This window comes from Lithobates pipiens, unplaced genomic scaffold (genome assembly GCF_037356315.1).
Source record: "Lithobates pipiens isolate NorthernLeopardFrog02 unplaced genomic scaffold, aLitPip1_a1.2 Scaffold_22, whole genome shotgun sequence".
Classification (NCBI taxonomy): domain Eukaryota; kingdom Metazoa; phylum Chordata; class Amphibia; order Anura; family Ranidae; genus Lithobates; species Lithobates pipiens.
This window is the reverse complement of record NW_027507784.1, coordinates 263349864-263373961: the sequence shown is the minus strand read 5'-3', so window position 1 is coordinate 263373961 and position 24098 is coordinate 263349864. Positions and strand designations below refer to the sequence as shown.

The 24098-nt window shown below is 43.5% G+C and overlaps 1 protein-coding gene across 1 annotated transcript; it reads left to right on the top strand.

Annotated features, from left to right (window-relative positions):
* The first annotated feature begins 15972 nt into the window (after positions 1-15972).
* On the top strand, positions 15973-23413 carry LOC143924632 (parvalbumin, thymic CPV3-like). The gene is made up of 5 exons (XM_077449035.1): positions 15973-16111; positions 17152-17219; positions 17867-17999; positions 20748-20857; positions 23142-23413. Exons 2-5 carry the CDS (start codon positions 17159-17161, stop codon positions 23165-23167), a joined length of 330 nt encoding a protein of 109 aa, XP_077305161.1. The 5' UTR covers positions 15973-16111; positions 17152-17158; the 3' UTR covers positions 23168-23413.
* The last annotated feature ends 685 nt before the right edge of the window (positions 23414-24098 follow it).

Genomic DNA, 24098 nt, shown 5'->3' with positions numbered 1-24098 from the left:
ATAAAGAATAAGGCGCTATACATATTCATGGAAAAAACTGACACAAAGAAAACACTGCATCAAACCTAAATGTGCACATTAATGAATGAAAAAATAAGCAAGCATAAAGCCCATAAGTGAATGAATCCACATGAGTGATCAGTATGAAGATGGCCACTCACCAGAGCTGTTTGACCCGTTTTTACAGGACGGTCAAAAAACGCTTTGGGAATACCAAACAACGCTTTTGGTTCCACTACTGGAATAAATCCATTCTAATGGCCACTCAGGAAGGAGCTAGAATGTAAAAAAATATTCCACAGGAGGCACGGATGAAAGTCTCATAGTGCAGTGTAGAGTACAGTAAGAGATTTATGTACCGTACTGTATACAGAGAGACCCATGCATTGTGCTGTATACAGCAAATAAATCATTTCAAATTTTGCTACACCAATGGGATATTAGGGTTAGTCACTCCTTGATTTCTATCTCCCTGAACTCCATATCAGAGTTCATGGTTACCATGGTTACTACTCACCTCTCTGCACACCACTCCCAAAGTGATTCTATGGCTGACCCAGCACCAATTAAAGAAAAACTTTACACACAGCAGGGAGCAATAATGGGATTTTTATATACAGCTTACCTGTAAAATCCTTTTCTTGAGAGTACATCACGGGACACAGGAGCTTCATTACATAGTGGGTTATATAGGCACCTCTGGTGATTGGACACTGGTTGACCCTAATTAAGGAGAATTCCTCCCCTATATAACCCCTCCCATTTGGGAGGCACCTCAGTTTTGTAGCAAAGCAATAAGAAACCACGTAAAACCCAAGAGGGGCGGGAGCTCTGTGTCCCGTGATGTACTCTCAAGAAAAGGATTTTACAGGTAAGCTGTATATAAAAATCCCATTTTCTTGATCATACATCACGGGACACAGGAGCTTCATTACATAGTGGGATGTCCCATAGCAATGCTCAGATTGAGGGGAGGGAGACACAGATCATAAACATAGACCGCCAGGGACCTGAGGACTTAAACTGCAGCCTGCAGTACACTGCGCCCGAAGGCGATATCCTCTTGCCCTCTGACATCCACCTGATAGAATCTGGTGAATGTGTGGACTGATGACCAAGTCGCAGCCTTACAGATCTGAGCCAGGGAGGCCTGGTGATGCACTGCCCAAGAAGCACTGACAGCCCTAGTAGAGTGCGCTTTCACCTGAAAAGGAGGAATCTTCCCCTTTAAGCCATAGGCCTGAGAAATAACTTGTCTGATCCACCTTGAGAGAGTGGACCTTGACGCTGCCTGACCCTTTCTAGGGCCTTCCGGCAGAATAAATAAACAATCAGTTTTCCTTATCTGAGAAGTTGCTTGAAGATAAACACTAAACCACATCCAAAGTGTGTAAAGACTCTTCCTCTGTGGACTGAGGGTCTGGAAAAAAGGATGATAGGATTACATCCTGATTCAAATGGAAACCTGAAACCACCTTAAGTAGAAAGGACCTGTTGGGACGCATAACCACCCGGTCCTTATGGATAATTAAATACGGCTCTTTACTGGAAAGAGCTGCCAACTCTGATACTCTTCTAGCCGTAGATATGGCTACTAAGAAGACCAGCTTTTTAGTCAGGAGAGCTAAAGAAGCCAGATGCAAAGGTTCAAATGGTTGCCCCTGTAAGGCCGAGAGAACCAAATTCAGATCCCATGGGCATACCGGAGGTTTAACTGGCGGTTTTGTCCGCATAGCCCCCTGGATAAAAGCCCGTACCAGGGAATGTGATGCAAGCGGTTTTTGAAAAAATACCGACAGGGCCGAAATCTGCACCTTGATAGTGCTTATGGCCAAATTCATTTCTAGGCCTGACTGGAGAAAGGCCAAGATTCTGTTAATGACATACTTTCTAGGATGCCACTTCCTGAGTTCACACCAGGAAACATATGTCCTCCAGATTTTGTAATAAATACGCCTGGAGGCCGGCTTTCTGGCATTGACCAGAGTAGAAAGGACTGGCCCCGAAAGGCCACGGTCTCTCAGAATGCGGGTCTCAGCAGCCAAACCGTCAAATTCAGACTGCGTAAAGCAGGATGGTAGATTGGACCCTGTGAGAGCAGATCTGGCCGGAGAGGGAGGGTCCATGGCCTGCCTACTGCCAACTTCATGATTTCTGCATACCATGGTCGCCTGGGCCAAGCCGAGGCCACCAAAAGGACCAACTTCGTCTCCCTCTTGACCCTTCCCAGGAACCGCGACAGTAGCGGGCTCGGGGGGAAGGCATAGATCAGATTGTACTGATCCCAGGGAACCGTCAGAGCATCTGACCCCTGAGCAAGTGCATCTCTTGTCCTTGACACAAACTTGTCCAGTTTCCTGTTGAACCTGGATGCAAACAGATCTACGTCTGGAGTGCCCCACTTGTGACATATGTTCTGAAACACGTCGGGGTGCAGAGCCCATTCTCCTGGGCACAACTGCTGGCGGCTGAGAAAATCCGCCTGCCAATTCTCCACTCCTGGGATGAAGACTGCAGAAAGACACGGAACATGCTTTTCTGCCCAGACAAGTATGCGATTCACCTCCTTTTGGGCCACCAGACTTCTGGTACCGCCCTGGTGATTGATATAAGCCACTGCGGTGGCATTGTCGGACTGAACCCGAACCGGGAAACCTCGCAGTCTGTAAGACCACTCTATGAGTGCCATGTAAACTGCCCGAATCTCCAAGATATTTATGGGCAGTAGACTTTCGGTCGCAGACCATTTCCCCTGCGAGCACGTTCCCTCCAATACAGCTCCCCAGCCTGTCAGGCTGGCATCTGTTGTGATAATCTTCCATGAGAAAGGAAGAAAAGTTTTGCCTTTCAGCAAATTCCTGGTTTGTAACCACCAGACAAGACTTTTGCGGGGATAAACGCATAGGAAGATCCAGGGATTGGGGCTTCCTGTTCCAAGCCGCAAGGATGCATCCTTGCAGAGGCCTTGAGTGGAACTGGGCGAATGGGACGGCCTCGAAGGAGGCGACCATCTTCCCCAATAGTCTCATGCACAACCGAATGGAGGAAGATCTTCTGCCCAGAATCAGGCGCACCAGATCTCCAATGGCCAAGGCCTTTAGCCTTGGAAGAAACACCCTGCCCTGAGCGGTGTCGATAATCATACCTAGGTATTCCAACCTGGTAGTCGGTTGTAGGGACGACTTTTCTAGGTTTATAATCCAACCTAGGCGTTCTAGATGTTCTAGCGTTTTGGTGACGCTGCGACTTAGGAACGCTGCAGTTCTCTCCATGAGAAGCAAGTCGTCTAGATAAGCCATGACGGCTATACCCTGAACTCTTAAGACTGCTAAGAGAGGGTCCAGAATCTTTGTGAAGACTCGAGGGGCTGTAGCAAGCCCGAACGGCAAGGCCACAAATTGAAAATGGCGCCGCTCTACCGCGAACCTTAGAAATTTCTGGTGTGCGGGAAAAATTGGCACATGGAGATATGCATCCTTGATATCTATTGATGCCATGAATTCTCCCCCTTGCAGGGAGGAGACCACAGTGCGGATTGACTGCATTCGGAAGGTCTGGATGTGTAAAAACCGGTTTAGGTCTTTCAGATCCAGGATAGGTCTGACACTTCCATTTGGTTTTGGAACGGTGAAGAGATTTGAATAAAACCCTGAACCCTGATCTTTCAGGCTCACTTCTACTATCACACCCTGGGATAGTAACTGATCTAAGGCCAGAAATAGCGGTTTTTGCTTTACTGGATCCCTGGGGATCCTTGACCTTAGGAAACGAGAAGGTGGAATCTCCTGAAACTCTAGCTTGTAGCCCAGAGATACTGAAGAGATCACCCACTTGTCCTGGATCTCTTCCCGCCAGGCGCCTGCAAACTGCAGGAGCCTTCCCCCCACTCTGCCGAGCGGGGGCGCCCCTTCACAAGGAAGTTTTGGGGCTCTGCTTGGCAGGCTTTCGCCCCCAAGTCTTTTTCTGTCCCTGGGCTCGGCCTTGAGCCTTTCTAGCAGTGGAGGACTGAGAAGGCCGTCGCCACTGTTTAGAGCTTGATGCTTCGGGAGAGAGAGCACGCCTAAATGAAGGACGCTTGCTCTTTTTGACTGGAAGGAGAGTAGACTTACCTCCTGAAATATTTTGGACGAATTTATCGAATTCTTCCCCAAACAAACGCTCCCCTTCAAACGGGAATCCAGTCAAATGCTTTTTGCATGACAGCTCAGCAGCCCAATTCTTTAGCCATAGGGCCCTACGCATGTGTACCAACATGAGGGACAAACGTGATGCTTGTTGGACAGAATCCAAAATCGCATCAATTATGAAACACAGGATGTGAGGCAATTCTGCATAATTTTCTACTTCCTCACTGGGAAGGAGACCAAACATCTGTTTAACCTGTTCCTTGAGGAACTGACACAACCCCACGGCTGCCACTGTAGGTTGCACCACAGCGCCAGCCATGGAAAAGGAGGCTTTTAATAAGGTTTCCAGCCTTTTATCAGTTGGATCCTTGAATACCTGCGCATTATCCAAAGGACAAGTTAGGTTTTTATTCACACAAGAAACAGCCGCATCGACAGATGGGACCCCCCACTTCTTGGTGAAACTTTCCTCCACAGGATAATGCATGGAAAACCTCTTGGGAGGAGTAAACAGTTTATCGGGGATGTCCCCAATCCTCATACATCAATTTATCCATTAAAGGATGAATTGGGAAGGAATAAGCAGTCTGTGGGGCTTTCCTGACTCCCAGGGAAGAAACAGAGGACGTAGCGACTTCAGCAGCAGGCATTCTGAATGTGGTACGCACCAATTCAGTATAATACTGCACCTGCTTTCTGAGTGCCTGGGAGGAGGGGACTATCTCCTCTTCCTCTGACTCATCCGACTGCTCATGATCCCTATCCAAAGATAGGGATCCCTCCTCATTTTCAGAAGAACCATCCGAGAGAGGGATTTCAGCAGAGGGAGGGGATCTACCCCTTTTCCTGCTATCTTTTAGGGAAGCAGAAATAAAATTCATGATTCTCCCTTCAAAACCCTACAATGTAGCCCTAAGGGAGTCCTCAGTGACATAAACCGGGGCTGCGACATTAGGAGAGGCTGCAAAACTTGACAGGGGCACCGACTCGTCTTGAGAGGCTGGCTCCAGTCTTGCAGAGGGGGATGGTAATTTACAGGCACTTTTGGAACCCCTGGACCTAGGCGGTGACTTGCCAGTGCTCTTATTACCTCCCCCTGAGACCCTCTTACGAGGAGACATAGTACTAGGCTACAAAGCAGAGGTACTAGTACAAGTGAGATCACTGTTGCGCTTAAAGTCTCACAATAAATAAATATATGCTTAAACTGCACAACCTGATGCTGAGTAGGTGTCTTAAGGTTTGCCTGGATCCAATCCCCACGGATGCTTACTGCCCACAGCTCCTGTGTCTACAGTTACAGTCCCCTGACGCTCTGGGCTTTTAAAAACTGCCGCCTGGCGCCTGCGCAGTACAGCGCCGTGCACACTGACGTGCACGGCTCGCAACCACACCCCCCCCCCTCCTCCATTAGGCCGGGAGCGCGCCCGGCGCGCGTGCACGAGGACCGCGGAATCCGGGGGGGAGGAGAACCCAAAACGGAGCAGCATGGGACCCCTGAACTGCGTGGGACCCCTGTTTACCTTCATCTGTGGCAGGGACTGCAATGGAGACGTGAGTTAGCTGGAGAAACCAGGCTTTCACTGAGCGTGTGTATTGAAAGGCATGTAAGTATGCATCAGGCTGCTCTTACTCCCTCTAGTGGTGGAAACCAGGTAAGACATACAACTACTCACAATGAAGAAATCCATTCATATATTTAAATATACAGGATGACTTCCCTTACCTGTCCCCGCTGCAGGAATTGCTGAACCAGACCAATTCCAGCCTTCACCCATCACGGCGGGTATTGTTAGCCAACCTTCAGGTATATCTGGGGCTCTTACTGGAAGAACCTCCCACCTGGGCCATGTAAAAAGCTCTGCCAGAAACTTTCGTGCGCTCTGTATAAACAGTACACCAAGTCTGGTTTTCCCAGAGCCCAGTCTTCCAATGGAGAGGACTTACAGGCAAAACCTCGCTTCTTCGGCAGACGAGGCCCGGGTACCATACCATCTTGGGAGTCAAATATCGGCCCGAGGTATGGATCCGGTTTGTTGTAGCCCTTCGGCCCTCGCAGGGACCTGCATAGAGCTAAAGTTTTACGTGACCATCACCCAGACACTGGCGAAAAAACTGAGGTGCCTCCCAAATGGGAGGGGTTATATAGGGGAGGAATTCTCCTTAATTAGGGTCAACCAGTGTCCAATCACCAGAGGTGCCTATATAACCCACTATGTAATGAAGCTCCTGTGTCCAGTGATGTATGATCAAGAAAATTAATTTTAAACCACAGTGGTGGGATAGCTATTACACAACATAACAACCAAAACTTGCAGCAGACTTGCAGAAAGTTTGCAAAGAAAGTTGATCTGGAGTCATGCAATGCAAGTAATTTTCAAACGTACAGCACAATTACTTGCTATCTGGGCCGTTTCATAGAAACAAATATTTTTTGTATGATAGAGGAATTATTTTATGCAATGCCACAGGGTTTATCATTATAAATGACTGTTGGCTTGAATGTATTTCACATGTGTACAGAAAGGGATTAGGTTGATAACAGTGGGTTCACTATCACCAGATTGTGGGATTATAGATTTGCGCTGCTTGCGTCTTTTTTTTCTTGCCAAAAAAATACGATTTGCAGGGCTCTTTCTGTAGTATTGCTATATACTCACAGGGCTCTTTCTGTAGGCTTGCAGGGCTCTTGCTGTAGACTTGCAGGGCTCTTGCTGTAGACTTGTGGGGCTTTTGCTATAGACTTGCAGAGCTCTTGCTGTAGACTCACCACTGCAACTTCGCTCTTGCTAGAGACTTGCCATGCAAATTTGCTACAAATTGGAAAATTGTCAACTAGAACTTGTGCTTCAAGTCCTCTGCAAGTATACAACTTTCCAATAATAAGCTGCGCTGTAAAATGAACAAGTGATACATATAAAATTGTGACTTGGTACAAACTTAAACAAAAAAATATGGTTAATCAAATAGTGAAGGATTAAAAGTCCATTCAAATTGATAATTAAAAATAATATCCTCGGTGTAATATTCACACACAACACCCAAGAGTAGTGATAAAAGGACAGAATCTGTCTTCCACCTCCACACAGACTGCCGCTTACCAGCTTGTATGGATCTGTTAGTTAGGAGATCATATGCACCTATGGCTTAATACCCAGCACGGGCCTTTGGTTGCTCTCAGTCAGGATCCCTTTGCAGGGGTTGGTGGCTCAATCAGGAGGTTAGTGGACACGGAGCGCTCCACCCCCCCATCAGATGCTTCGGCTGGCTGGAACCAACAAGCAGTGCCAGTGCATAGTTAGGGTGTGCCCCCCAAGTCTTTGCCATTCACACAAAGAGCCATGGCTTGACCCCACCTCCTCTCCTTCCTCATTGTAACAATGGCTTTGATTGACAGCAGCGGGAACCAATGGCCCCCGCTGCTGTCTTAGCCAATGAAGAGTCCGGGGCTCTCGTGCATGTAGCTGGATAGCAGTGGGGCTCAGGTAAGCATTAGGGGGCTGGGAAGACTGCTGCACTTGAGCCTTTAGAACCACTTTAAGGCCGCGTACACACGCGGGGACTGTTCGCTCAACTTTGTCCGCTGAACAGTGTTTCGGCGGACAGTCCGCTCGTGTGTGGGCTTTCAGCGGACAGTTTCAGTGGACAGTCTGCTGAACAAAGTTTTTCAGAAATTCCGAAAAACTGTCCGCTGAAACTCTGTTTCAGCGAACAGTCCCCTCGTGTGTAGGCTTGTTCGTCAAACTAAGTTCCGCGCATGCTCAGAAAGGATTTACACGCCGAAGTTTGCATTGCAGTGTATAGGACGTCGTATTTTTCGTCCCGTCGTACGTGCCGTTCACGTCATCGCGCACGGTTTCAGCGGACTGTTCGTTCGTCGTGTGTGGGCAAGTCCGTCCATGCTAATTTTGAGCGGACTGTCCGCTGAAACTGTTTGACGGACAAAGTTGAGCGAACAGTCCCCGCGTGTGTACGCGGCCTAAGGGTTAATACGCTGTGGTGTGTCTGCCGTTTGGTCTTTGGTGCTTCCCGTAGCATTGGTATTAAAGAAGGAAAGGGGTTGGGCCAAGAATGGTCAATAGTTAGTTGGAGTGTGAGAAGGATCATACACAAGGAGCTCTAGAGTTACACAGTGGATTTACCCCTTGGTGGGACCCTAAAATGGGACTGAAAGGGAGCCATGCTACCATAAGTGGTGAACTTTTACATGCTAGAGGTATGACACTACAGCATAGACCAATTCCAGCCTGAAAAGGAACACTGTTCTGGTGTAACTTGTTACAATCCCCATGTAATTGATTGAAGAACTTTAATGTGAAGCTATAGAGGAATTGTGAAGAATCTGCTATTTATTTAGTAAATAAAAATGCTGTTTAACGAATCGTCTGGTCTGGTTTACTGTATACAGAGAGTGAAATTGAGCTGCTACAGTGAATGGAAGGTGGGAATGAAGTGGAAGCCTTCTTATTAACCTTCTTGGTGCTGTAGAGTAAAAATAAAAACCCATATCTACCCATCTATGTAAGCATCAGGAACCCTAAGCTAGGGCCCACTGTGTAGCAGAACCCTGGACCTGGATTATGGGTGTGCAGGCCTTATGAAGTATACAGCAGCTTCCTTCCACACATTCAGACTGAATAGTAAAGTGTATTATGTGTAAAGAACTGGTGGAGGAAAATCCGTGTTCTGTGCTATTTGCCTCAAAATGACTCTGTAGTCAGTGCCGGAGCAGGTGTCACTGGTGGGTGAAAAGACATACCTCTGATGAGGAAGCCAGGGCAATAGTTTGGCCTCCAGCCACAAGAGGCACTATCTCGTAGATAAGAGCTATTCCATCATCCTAAGCCCCTGTACACACGGTCGGAGATTTTGCCAACCAAATCCGTCGGATTTTGTCCGTCGGATTTAGTCCGACGGATTGTGTCCTAAACTGTTGCTTACACACGGTCGGACCAAGTTGTCTAAATTAGCGGTTGCCAAGAACGCGGTGACGCAAGCCGTGTACGGCAGGACTAGAAAAAGGAAGTTCAGCACCACGTCCGGCACCCTTTGGGCTCCTTCTGCTGATCTCGTGTTTTAGTAGAAGTTTGGTGAGAGACGATTCGCGATTTTCAGATTAGTGATTCAGATCGCTACCGCTCTTCAGTTTGTGCTTGTCTTTGCGTATCTGATAATCAGTGCGTGCAGTCATTAAGTATTTGCTTATCATTGTGGACTATATCTTGGTATATTACGCTTTGAAAGGCATTTTTTATTGTCTGCTTGCTTCTGCTATTCAGGTCGTCCTTTCAGGCCTTGCTGTTTATCAGTGTTTTCTGGTGTCCGTTCTGACTAGCCGACCGTTTTCCAAACATGTTTCGTCTACGTACTCATCGTACAGTTTGTGCTGTGCAGGGGCTTCTTGTTGGGGTTCTTACTTTGACTTTGACACAAGCCCTGTCCATGAACAGGGAGGGGAGGTGTTTGTGGACCAAGAATTGGTTGCGCCAGCGTCACCAGTTCTCCCACATGCCTTTGCTCCGTGAGATCCGCGAGAATAATCCTGATCATTTCTGGATTTTTCTCAGGATGACGGACCCTGTTTTTCACCGTCTGCTGGCTTTGCTGACCCCTTATATCACCAGGCAGGATACCTGCATGCAGCAAGCCATCACTCCGGAGCAGAGGCTCATCGCCACGTTGCGCTACTTGGTGACAGGGAGAAGTCTTCTGGACCTCAAGTTCTCTACAGGCATCTCCCCCCAGGCTCTGGGGATCATTATTCCAGAGACCTGTTCTGCCATCATTCAGCTCCTGCAGAAGGACTATATTATGCTAAGTTTTATCCTTATCCATTTTATGTATTTCATGATTGCTAATGTCTTGCATTTCTTTCCTCATTCCCTAATTACCATCATTGCAATATGCTCTAATTCATATGCTCTGCCCCTTTGTCCTCAGGCATATTTGCCTCACTAACTTCCCCACCATGCTCTTCTTGGCCCCTAAAACTATAGTCTAGTCACTTAACAATGTCTTTTGGCAGCTCCATAGTATTACTTTCCCCTAAACACCCCCTAAAATCTCTACAAATGTGATGTGTGTGCTTCAATTCATGCAAAGTGACCTTTTTTTGATTTTTGGAGTTGTGCCAAACTCATTAGTAACCCCCCTCTCCCCAACTGCTAGCTCAGTTGATAGCAATCCTCTATCTGATGACTTGACCCAACCCAATACACACTCTAAATACCTTTTTCACATTTATGGACAAATTCACCAAAGCATGTAGTGTAAGGGCCTGCCTCAATACTTTCAAATGCTATTTTTATTTTTTTAACACATTAATTTTCTTGCTATGTACTAGCAGAATGTCAAAATGTGCTTCCATTTTGTTATTATGACACTTCTTACCTGTCCGGTGGGCTGCCAATAGTGTAACTAAGGAGGGGCTTCCCAAAGTATCACACATTATTTAGGCATTCAGCTCTCAATCAAGTGGAGAGGGTTACCTGTCCTAAACATCCCCCCTCATTTTTTAGCAAGGGCCCATCAGATGGGGGGGGGGGGGGGGTGGGGGGGTTATGACTCTCATAAGGGGACCTTATACTTTAGGCTTTAAATACTCATTTAAAAAACTGTTATACTAATTTTGTCAATAAATGTGGGTGTCTAATCTGCATGCAATGTTGATTTGTCAGAATACTAGTTTTTGTTCTTGTTTCACTACACAGTGTCCTTCAACGCCACAGGAATGGCAGACTGTGGCCTCCCACTTTGCCAGTTTTATTAAAGTTGTGCCTTTTTCACCAACAGTGCAAACCCAAGTTCAGAGCGAGATGAGGGGACAGTCTCTTCTTCAGATAATCTTATTATGTTGTGGGTCTGCTACACACACACCTTCTTTTTGTTAACTAATGTATGTAGTGCATTACTGATCAAAATCGTGCTCATTTTCAGCACCATGGCAGGAAAATGGCATGATTGTCCAAATTTACACCTCACTGTGGGTGCTTTTTACTAAAGGCACATCCACTATGCACTACAAGTGCACTGCAAAAGTACACTTGAAACTGCACTTGGAGTGCAAAGTGGAGTTGCCTTTAGTAAATCGCACTCCTTCTTAGCACAAACTCAAATTTGACTACAAATACATTTTATGCCCAATGAAAAAGGAAGCCACACATTGTTGAGAATTCAACTTTTTAATACAAGCACATTCATATGTGCGTTTATTAAAGGTTTTTACAACAAACCAAGAGATTTTGTGTATCCAAAACAGAGTTTAATCATATTTTTTTTTTACTTGTTTTTTTTTGTGTAAACAGGCATGTATCAAACCGAAAAAATACAGAACACAGGTACTTACAAAGTTCAACTTTGAAAAGTGAAGACAATATCAGACATGAGTATGTACAAACTGGGCTGATATTGCCTTTATCACATGGGGTGTGACCCCTGAAAAAAACACATTTGGAAGATGCACACAGTCTGTCAACATGTGCTATCTCCCATCATGGGGGATCAATGTACATGCTTTGGGGCTGCAACCCCTTCATCTCAGACACTTTACACAAAACATGTACATTGATCCCCCATGATGGGAGATAGCGCATGTTTACACACTCTGTGCATCTTCCAAATTTTAATTTTGCAAAATACAACATTTTTATGTTAAAAAGCAAAAATAAACCCCTATCTAGTTTTTTAGTTTTCACACTCTCCCCAAAACATCAATGATGTTCTTCATTTTATTTTTAACATCATTGATGTTTTGTTGTACAATTTCCAAATCCTGATTGCACCCCATTATCTCCCAGATCAAGATCTGGGCACTTTCACTGGTAAAACGGGAATCTTCTTCCACATCACCTACAAAAAAAAGCAAACAAACACACCATGTAATCCAAATATGGTGACATACATTGATCAGCTTACCGGAAGCTGTGTTCTCCGACACTCACCTGTTGTGGTGACAATTTGTCCAACCTCCACAATCTCTCCTTCCTCCTCCTCCTCCTGCTCCTGCTCCTGCTCCTGCTCCTCTGTTTCTGCTTTTGAAAGTTGCCCTTCTTTGGGAGGGGTGTGGTCCCTGGTGTCCTCATACTTGCTGAGTCTTCTCTCCCCTATGAGAATGTAAACAAAGATTAATTAGCACACAGAGGGCAGAAATAGGAATATGAAACATTGCTTGGAAGTGTTGTACAATTGTGTTTTTGGGCCGGGTTACAAGGTGAGAACATTATTGGGGACACTTTGTTAAGCTGGAATACTTCCCTGCAGAACGATGTTTCATACGAACGAACAAAACCATGACCTTGAAAGTGGCCATTTTAAAATGCACAACATGAAATCAAAGCACATGGAGCATGTATGCAAGCAAGAATAATCATATGAACACACGACAACTACTTACTTTTTTTAAGAACACGCTTGATCCTTAGGTACTGCTCGTGCTCCCTCAGTTTCAGGTCTGACCAGCGTTTTCTCAGTTGATCCTTGGATCGGCGTACCCCAAAATTCTTCAGAAGACTCTTCACAACTTTATTCATGATCTTGGCCTTTCTGATATTTGGGTTTGCGTAAGGTCCATACTTCCCATCATAGTCGGTCCTGTTCAATATGTCGACCATCTCCAACATCTCTCAAAAAGATATTTGAGGCCTTAAATCTTGTCTTTCTGGATCGGGACGTTTTAGGCTCCGGGCTTTCCTCACCCTCCTCCTCGTTAGTGGAACTATTAGTGCGGACCTGCGTTCTCTCCGCCATGTGCTCTCCCCACTGCGCGGGAAGCGAAGGGGCGGGGAATAGTCTGGAAAGAACGTCAGGGGCGGGCGGAGTTTCACGCATGCGCACTGTATATTAAACGCAACACGTGTGTATCGTCCGTACGATCTGGGACGAGAGTGTGAGGCACGGACGCGACGAACGTGGAAACGAAGGTAACATTTTTAAATTGGTGCTTCACTAGACTAGACTGCTTCTATCTAGGCCGATGTTGGGACAAGATTAGGAGGGATTTTAATTGCATTATTAGTATTTGAGGGTTTGTCTTGTGTTGTGTCTTGCAGACAATATGGATCCATTCACAAATGCCAACTTTATGGGGCTATTCATAGAACTGTACATGGAGATGCCCTGCCTGTGACAGTTCCACAACAAGTTTTATAATGACAGATCAAAGAGGAACGCAGCACTGGAGAAACTGCTTGCTTTGTTGCAGATCATGGTCCCCACGGCAGACATTACCTATCTGAATCGCAAAATTGTGGCCATGAAGATGACATATCTCAGGGAGAGAAAGAAGCACCTGGAGTCCTTGAGAGCAGGAGATACAGATGCTGTTTATTACCCCAGGATGGTGCACTTTGACAGGCTGCATTTTCTGGTAGACCAAGGGGTACCCAGGCCACCACTCAGTCCACCACTCTCCAGGCTTCCTCCAAGGCATCCTTCACCCCCAGCTGAGGCTTCTGATGTCCAACCTGGGCCTTCCAGGCAGCACCATGTGGTGGGGCCCAGCTTGAGACAGGTATTGCATTGTTGAACATATTTCTTGTGTTACATTTAATGATGTTAACTAGATGTTCTTATTGATCAGTAAGTTGGGATTTCTCAAAGTGGTTTACATCTCAAGAGACAGTAGTGACCAAAAATGATTAGGACGGGAAAGAAAAATGCTAGTGTCAGAATGATAGTCTGTTCTATTTGGTAACATTCAATTAGCAAAAGCCAGGAGCACAAAATGGTGTGATTGATGATCAAAAAACTAAAACTATGTCCCCTTTTCATACACAGGATGACCTCAGTCGGGGGGAGGCTGTGGCAAGTGGCAGCCAGGAGGTCCACCAATGCCCTCCTCCTCCTGCCCCAGCTACAGGAGCCCAGAAACAGCCTGGAAAGATGCCTGGTGGGAAGTCCCAAAGGAAGACCAGAGAGTGATGGCCTGGGTTGAGTCTGGTCTGCCAGAAGATGCAGCCTCTTGAAGATCCACATCCTGGGGACAGAAATGGCATCTGAATTTCCTGCTCTCTAGGACTTCGGGACCAGACTTCTCTCCCTGAGATATCTACTCCTCAGGCCACCAATTTTTTTTATATCTCATTTAGTCATGTCTGCCCTGGGGGCCAAAGGCTGCACCAAAGTTAAGAAGTTTCTCCAGTGCTGCGTTCCTATTTTTAGTTTCTAGCGAACAAAATAATTTTTTTTTTGTTTGATGAAATACTTGTGTAATGTGTTTTCCTTCAAAAAGTACAGTTTATTTGTGAGCAGGCAGGTACATTTCAAAAATACAAAGTGAACTAAATAACAAGGGGTAACAACACTAAACAACTTCCTGTAGATTAAAAAAGAAAATATAAAAAATACAATAATGTTGTTGTTGTAAGTTTACACACAAAAAAAACAAAAATAAATAAGGAGAAATGAGCAAAGTGTCTTTAAAGGAGATTTTTAGGGAATCCCCCCCCAAAAACATCCAAAAAATAAAAAACCAAATCAAAATTTGTGTAGATGTGACGCAAACTAAAATTGTATTGCTGAAATGGTTAAAAAAAGAGTAATGAAATCCGTTCGGGAGAAGTGTGTGTGACTATGAGCATCAAAAGAAGTTCGTTCTTGCAGCATTGTAAAGAACAAGAGAATGCACTTGATGAAAGAATTTTTAACATTGCAGCGTGACGAATGTGCTATATCGCTTACGAGCAGTAGTTTTACCTGAACGAGCACTTCCGTGTCGGAATTTGAATGTGAGCATGCGTGGCACTTGGTCCGATCAAAATGCTCTACACATGATCGGATTAGGTCCGACCGGCCCAGTTGGTCGGGAAATATTTCCAACATGTTGGAAAATTGGGTCCGACGGAGATTCGGACGGAATCAGTCCGATGCATACCACACACAGTCGGATTATCCGACGACACGTGTGTACAAGGCTTAACTCTTTACTCAACCATGCTCTTGGCTAACACTTGACAATCAAATAAAGTTAACAGCATGTGGTTTCCTTGTGCTGCCAGAAAATATAAGGGGCTTTTGTTTGAGTTTAGAATTTATATTTGAATGAAAGGTTTTCCTTTTTAGACCAGAATTTGGTGTCACTTTAATGCAAACCCAATACAATGTCCCAAGCCTTCAATCGCTGTAATAAATATACACTGTACATACAGTTTGTTATACTGTAATTAACAAAATAACTGTATGAAGTTATCAGTCTAGGATCCCAGCTCTGCCATATACATTGTAATCTACTGTCCACAGGTTGAAGACATTTTCCAGTACCGCTGTCTAGCTTTTACTAACATGTATAACCTTGTTCTATTGTGGCTGATGATATTTTTCAACAGGTAACATACATTGACTGGTCAAACATACTGAACACACCACATCTTGATTAGCGACATCCTTTAAATGCTTCACTATGTTTTGTTAACATAAACTTGCACACTCTGCCCCAGATATCAATGAACAATTGCTGGCTTCTAAGTGTTCAGTGCATTAATGGGATATAACATTAATTTTTAGGACAATGATTCAATGATCCTGGCTGCATTGTTCTTTAGGATTTTCATTGTATTGCCATTTAAAGAAAAGAAAAGTTCAAGACCTATTACCAATTGGTACATTTTGGGGGAGTCTGAAGGGAATGGGAATACAGCAGGACTATAGTGCTAAAATACACTTTCTTTAGACATAGGCAAAGTGTGGTTACACTGCTGCCATCGTAAGGATAGAAAATACAAAAATATTTAAAAAATGTATCAAGAAATTGCATTAATAGTATTGTTATGTAAATTCCACAAAGTTATAAATAGAGAGGTTGATTAGTTAGGCGAGAAACTTGAGCTTGTCACCAAATCGTGCATTTGATCCCTGAATTGGTAATCCAAGTCAAGCCTATTGTCACCTGTGGTATCCTATATATACCACACTGTTTCCTTCCATTTCAGCTCTGTCACCTTACACATCCTCTGTATTGCTACGAGTACCATCTCCTCCCACTACACAAGGTGAGACCATTTTAACTATGTTCTGGCTGATGTATATATACTTCTCAAGACTGATATTGCATCAAATATCAATATAATGAAATGTATTTCTTTTGTTTCCTCTTTTTTAGTTACATAAATATTTGTATCATAAATGTAATTTATGTATAACCTACTACCTTGAATAAAATGTATTTTTTTTTTGCTTCAGTTTAAAAAAATAAGTTAGTGATGTAACAGTATATACTGTGTGTGTGTATATATATATATATATATATATATATATATATATATATATATACTTAAAATTATATAATTTTTAAAGTAACCCTGTTGCTGCTAATGATAGTTGCTTGGCTGCTTTGCTGACCCTCTGGCTTTAATACTTGCTATGCCACTGATCTTGAACAAGTATAAAAATCAATAAAGTTATAGGAAGGGTAGATCTCCTTATCTACATAATGTGCTTTCTCCAGGTCAGTCTTGAAGTCAGAGGGTTACCATGATAGTCAGGAAGTTTTTAGTTTTTAGCAACTGTCACCTTCAAGTTTCAATTGTGTTTTTCACTAACAGACTGGTGATTGAATATATCATCATCTGGAATCTAGAAAGATAAAAAAAATTCTATCAATTTTCTATTAAATTCAACCGGGCAAACTGTTTTTGAAAAAATATGCACATTTAACAAAGCCTAACACATTAAACGTATAAAATCACAAGAATCCCAAAATACTAATTAACAAAAAAAGAAAAAAAAGACAAATTTCAAACAAGATGCGTTTAAGGGTTTTCCACTATTTTTATTGTAAATATAGGGGTATATTTGTAAGGCAGTGAATTTGAAACTTACCAAACATTTACTGCAGGTGAATCTTCCTGGTATTGAATGTCACACTTACTGCTTTCTACACATGCCTAATAGTGTTGCATTTCTGCATCATTATCATCCTTATTCCAAATTATTGTCTACAGCACCACTACCATTTGGTGGAACAATTCTTTGTGAAAAGTATTTGAAAATTAAATTGTACTTAATATTCACCCTATGTTCCTGTTTGCAGATTCAAAATGAGCCTCAACGATATGCTCAGTGCTTCAGACATTGCTGCTGCTCTAAGGGAGTGCCAAGGTAAAACTTAATTGTGTAAATATTCACTTCGATTATCCGATCATTTACAGATTAAACAAGTAAACGTGGTCTTTCGTTTCCCAATATTGGAAAACGAAAGTGAATCCTAATACATTTTATTGTGTGAATATTCTCACATCTTTTGGTAAATCAGCATTTCTACATATATTTGAAAATAAACAAGCAGTATTAACTTATATATTTATTTCTTCATTTATTTGGCAGTTGTCAATTATTAAAATAAAACTAAAAATATGAGTATCATACAATTGTGCATTAAAATATAAAAACAACAACAAAAATAAAATAAACAAGTAGATATCTACAATAGTTTCAGAATGAAGTGTGTCTGTGTATCTGTTTATGGTAATTAAAACATTTTCAAATTTTTTACATTTCAATTATACTAATACATGCTAAAAATTATATTCATTCATAATACATTAAATCATTTTCAAACTTCCACTATATATTTTTTAAATGACTTTGGCCTACACTACATAGTTGACTTTTTAAATATTTTAAATAATTTTAAAATAATTTAACAAAAATTTTGAAAATTAGAAAAGTTTATTTCTGTTTGTATTTTTGAGACCTGAAAATTCAATTAATTATGGCAGCCAACATAATTCTGCACTTTTTTTTAGCTCCTGACACCTTCAATTACAAGAAATTTTTCCAAACTTGTGGGCTGACTAAAAAAACAGCCAGCCAAGTGAAAGATGCCTTCCGGGTTTTAGATGATGATCAGAGTGGATTTATCGAAGAGGAAGAGCTCAAGTAAGATATTATAGTAATATTATGTTATTCATTTGTTTCACAGTTTTTGAGTATTTACAACATTTGAAATATGATTCTTCATACATACACTATATTACCAAAAGTATTGGGGTGCCTGCATTTATATGTCTTAGGCCGCGTACACACGGGCGGACTGTTCGCCCAACTTTGTCCGCTGAACAGTGTTTCAGCGGACAGTCCGCTCGTGTGTGGGCTTCAGCGGACAGTTTCAGCGGACAGTCTGACGAACAAAGTTTTTCGGAAATCCCGTAAAACTGTCCGCTGAAACTTGGTTTGAGCGGACAGTCCGCTCGTGTGTAGGCTTGTTCGTCAAACTAAGTCTCGCGCATGCTCAGAAAGAATTTACACGCCGAAGGTTGCATTGCAGTGTATAGGACGTAGTTTTTCTAGTCCCATCGTACGTGCCGTTCACGTCATCGCGCACGGTTTCAGCGGACTGTTCGTTCATCGTGTGTAGTCAAGTCCGCTCATGCAAATTTTGAGCGGACTGTTTGTCAAACTGTTTGACGAACAAAGTTGGGCGAACAGTCCGCCCGTGTGTACGCGGCCTTAGTCCATAGGGTTCAATATTGAGTTGGCCCACCCTTTGCAGCTATAACAGCTTCAACTCTTTTGGGAAGGCTGTCCACAAGGTTAAGGAGTGTGTCTACGGGAATGTTTTACCATTCTTCCAGAAGCCCATTTGTGAGGTCAGGCACTAATGTGGACAAGAAGGCCTGGCTCGCAGTCTTCACCAAATCATTTGTTGGAGGGGGTATTATGGTGTGGGGCTGTTTTTCAGGGGTTGGGCTTGGCCCCTTAGTTCCAGTGAAGGGAACTCTTAAGGTTTCAGCATACCAAGACATTTTGGACACTTTCATGCTCCCAATTTTGTGGGAACAGTTTGGGGATGGCCCTTTCCTGTTCCAACATGACTGTGCACAGGGGCACGAAGCAAGGTCCATAAAGACATGGATGAGCGAATTTGGGGTGGAGGACTAAGACTAGGGTGCCATTAACGTGCATGTGCATGTAAAGGCCGGTGTTCCAATACTTTTGGTAATATAGTGTATGTCAAGATAACATATTGTGTTCTATGCTGGGCTAACCACTTGGCTAGCCCACAGTGATTGGGAGCTTGGGAGCCGTGAGATTTGGGGGATCATCTAAAATATACAAAATGACAATAAGAATAAAACACAGTACTACAATGTGAGTCAACATGTGCCTTTCAGGATGTTTGTGAATTTTGTCACAAAGTTGGATAAAATTGTAGAGCTGCATGTTACAGCTTAGGCCTCATTCACATGAATGTACCAATCCGTATGACTGTGTGAAGGGCCGTCTTCACATAGGCCAATTGCACAGACCTTTTCTGCTCATCCCTGTTTGATCAAACCAGTACCCCATCTGCATGGATGTGCACTCCAGGATGGTGTGGAGGTTGATGCAGCTGGCCACATGTCATTGATTTCAACAGACTAAAGTCTAAATTCCCCTGCACGGAACATCTGTGCATCCCAGACACCTGAAGATAACCCATCACACAGGCATACATGAAGTATTACCTACAGTATATAATTTCTCAATATACCAATACAAATGCTCAGTAAACTGAATTAGCTGATATTTCTGCAGCTGCTCAAACAGTGACCCCAAATACAGACTGTCTTCCAGAGAACTCAATTTTGAGCACAATAACACTATTATCAGGTTCATCTTTAAAGTGACACTAAAGGTTATTTATTTTTTTATTTTTTAAATAACAAACATATCATACTTACCTCCACTGTGCTGCTCGTTGTGCACTGAGTGGCCCGATTTCACTGGAAATTTTTTTTTTTTAAAGCCAGCAGCTATAAATACTACAGCTGCTGACTTTTAATAAATGGACACTCACCTGTCCCAGGGTCCAGCGATGTCGGCAGCCGAGGCCGATCGATCGCTCAGCTCTTGGCTACTGCCGCCGCCATTCTAGGTGAGGGAATCAGGAAGTGAAGCGTTGCGGCTTCACGTCCCGGTTCCCTACTGCACATGCGCGGGTCGTGCAGCGCAATGGGAATGGTCCGTGCTGTCTCTGGGACCCGTGTGTGTCCCAGCAGACAGCGCACGGGGACAGGAAGAGGCATAGACTCCCTCGGGAGTCTATGCCCAGAAGTGGGTGCAAATACCTGCCTTAGACAGGTATCTGCACCCCCTTCCCCCTGAAAGGTGCCAACTGTGACACTGGAGGGGGGAGGGTTCCGATGAGTTGAAGTTCCACTTTAGGGTGGAACCCCGCTTTAAGGTGAAAAAACACAAACTTTAACAACCCCTTTAAACAGGCTATAGAATGGTGTGATTTTCTTTCCTGCAACCTCGGGTTGCTCGATTCTTCCATCAACATAATCCGTGTTTATGGAGGAATCCCTCCCATGTAGCTATTGTGTTCTTCCAGCAGGGAGTGGGTGGGTGCGGGGAGCTGTCCCTTCTTGGAGAACACAGGGATTATTTCTAGCGGCTGTAGCCCCTGGCAAAAAAATCCCATGCCGATAATCTGATATGCTGGTTGTACCCAGGTCAATCAATCGACTTGGGTACATTCAGCCTGCCCATAGATGGTTTGAATCTGGGCCAATCCCTGCTGAATAGGCCGAGATTTGATTAATTTATGGTCATCTTAACACAATTCGAATCAGCCATAAATCCTATTGACATGAAATAAACTAAATGTACCTAGCCAAATTATAATATGGGTCTTCTTCTTAGGTTTTTCCTTCAGCGTTTTGATCCAAGCTGCCGAGAACTAACAGCCTCAGAAACCAGAGAATTTATGGCTGCTGCGGACCATGACAGAGATGGGAAAATTGGAGCCGATGGTGAGTGGTATAATGCATATTGATTCTAAGGTTATGATTCAATAAAACTTGTCAAAGCTTAATTAAACAAGCTGAAGTTAGAAACTTATTGGCTACCATGCACAGCTGTAAGTTTGGTAAATTAACCCCTAAGGCTTTAGGATATTTAAGATACAGTACATGTTGGATCTCATCCTAAAATAGGCGCTGCTTCTAGATTGGTACACAAACAGAGCCTGTTGGTAAATCATCACAAGCATGTGATAAACCAAGTAGAATCATGCAGGCAGTGTACTAGCCAGTGGCGTATTAACCATATGTGCAGGGTGTTCACGGCACATGGGCACCCAAAGGGGGGGGCCCACTGTAACCCACACCTGCACACATGGAAGATTGTCCATTGACAACCAGGCATGATCGGTGCGGCAGAGGGAAAGTTGCAAGCACCGATTTTCCTGTATGGCTTTTCAGACAGCGGCTTCTCTTTCTCTCTCTCCCACAGCTGTCACTTGAAATGCCATACAGGGAGAGCGGTGCTTGCAACTGCCCCCCACCGCACTGATCATCCCCCACTGTCCGCCGTGTCCTCCTCCTCCTCCACCCCCGTTCCCTGGACCCCTGTGTCCTCCTCCTCCGGCCCGCTGTGTGCTCCTCCTCCGCCCCCCCTTATCCCCCTGCTGCTGCCTCCCTCCCTCCTCTCTCCTTTCCCATCGGCTGCTGTGGGTGATGTCAGGATGGAGAGCAGAGGAAGGGGCTGGTAAATCTGTAATTCACTGGCCCCTTCCCTTTCCTGTAATAACTGAGCAGAGTAAACTTTGTGTTACTCTGCTTCAGTTTGTGAATGAACAGGAGTCTCTGTCTGCTGTTCATTAATTTTCAATGCTGAAGCTGCAGAAAAAGGGACTGGGGAATCTGTGTCCTTAGTCCCTTTTAGTGTCTCAATGGGAAGATGTCAGGGGTCTGTTTAGATTCCTAATATCTCCCCAAAGCCCACAAACCAAATATTCCAAAATTAAATTGTAAAAAAAAAATGATAAAAAATAAAATTGAGTAAAAAAATAATATAAAAGAAAAAACTACTAACACCACCATGCCCCTGCCCTACCGACACTGTCCACAGTCCCAACCCCCTCCACCCCAAAAAGCAGTGTGAAAAAAATCTAAAACAAATTAAATTGTAAAAAAACTACATAAAAATGAAAAAACTATTGACGCCATCCAGGGGAGGAAAAGGCAGCTTAAAAAATGGGCATGGACACGTAGGCTAACATAGAGAGGTGTTTAAAGGCAGAAAAAAAAGTGCTCCCGGGACACATTGAATTGACTTATAAGGAGAGCTTTAGCTAAGCAGAAATATTGTAAATATACATAGGAAACAGTTTAACTTCTGCAAACATGAAGCAATCCTTATACTGTATATGACTTTGTAATATAAGAATGGTAATAATTATATGGGTGCCATTCCACTCCATATCTATTCTTACTGTTTTAACAAGTTAAGATCACAATATTGAGGTCATGCATCCTGAGCTCCCTCTCTTTCACGTTGTTTTCTAAGTAGTTCTCTCTAATGTTCACAGACTAGGTAGTCCTACTGCAAGACACATTTAAAATGTTAGCTTTCATGTAGCCACTCAGACACATTTATGAATGAAAAAGCATCTATGAATGGAGGACAAGTGGATGAACGAACGGTCTGCCTCCTCCATTCATAGATTGTGTTTATTTCATAGCTGTTATAGTGCAGCTTCTGGGGGAGGTGGAGGGGAAGAATGGGCATAGTTGGCCCTCTTAATGAATGCATATGACAGTTCCCTTGGCTCTATTGACCCCCGCTGCATTGGAAGATTACAGCAATGGGGGAAGTGGGAATTAAAAGAGGAAGATTTCAAATTCTGCAGGAAACTAGCAGAAGGGACAAATTTTGATGGTAAGTTATGTCTCTTGTGCTGATTTTTTTGGCTAAACTTAGCCTTTAAAAGTCTGCAAACTTTAAAGCTGAATGCTTTGACTGCCTCTACAGCTTAAAGAGGAGTGGTAAAAATCACAGCTCAACCACAGGGTTTTAACACCCCCCCCAACTGCTACTATGAGCAAGCCATAAAAGAGGGAATCTAATGCAGCCACCACATCTTAGGACTAGAAAGCAGCGATATATTAAGTGTTTGTTCTTGGGTCCAGTTACGTTTTCTAGGAATATAAATTAAAAATAGATACACATTTATGCAGTACAAGTTCAAAATGTTTTTAAATATCAATGTGATTGTGACACTTAACTAAACAATTCTGTCTGTTGGATTTGTAGAGTTTCAGGAAATGGTTCATTCATAGAAGCCGACAAATTCTGGTGGTATACACAACAAATTGATCGTATAATGGAAACAAGACATTTAAATCCAGGATGTTGTGCTTCACATTCACCTTGGCTGTCTCTATATCTAGCCTGGACATATGAGCGAGGTTGGAAAAAAAGATGTACCACTTTGATGGACCAGATTATGGGTGTTTCATCATGCAGCATGCACTCACCGTTACTGAATGTCCTAACAATCCAATAAAACCCTACATACAATGAAATTACTGTGCTTTGCTGTTTTTTCTTTTTAACCGGCAGTCATACAAATGACTCCTTCCAGAAGTATATGCTTATACAAACCAGCAACGTTTTCAAACTAATAAAGATTAGCACTAGTTTAACATGAATGTGTTGTGACACACTTCCAGGGTTTCCCCTATGAAAGTTATCAAGATTATTTTACAGAAACCATGAAATTCTAAAGATTTTGTTTACTGGCCATTTAAAAACCATTGCAGTTCAAAGTGAGCATGTGATGAATATTGCAAAAGAAAGCATTATCTTTAGTGGAATCCTTAAGTCAGAAGAATCAGTAGGTCCAGAAAAATAGGCAAATCAGAAGACAGGTCTTCTCTATGATTAAGCCCCATGGATGTGACGAAACATGTCAGAGGAGTATAGTCAGGAGGAATCTAGCCTGAAGCTTAGATTCACCCTTCTGTATATTGGCTGGGCTCCGGTGTGTGGCATTTCCACCTTCTGTCTTCTGATTTGGTGTTTCTAGCCTGGATGAGCTTGTTTGAATGCACCCATTTTCTGCTTTGCACTGCAAGGGGAAGCTTTATAGAGCTTTGGGCAACTCTCTAAGTTCTTTGCATATGGGTCACAGAGATATAAGCAGTTGAAGTTTTGTAGACTTTGTCCTTTAAAAGGCTAGGTTTTAAATGGCTTTGAGGCCTATGAATC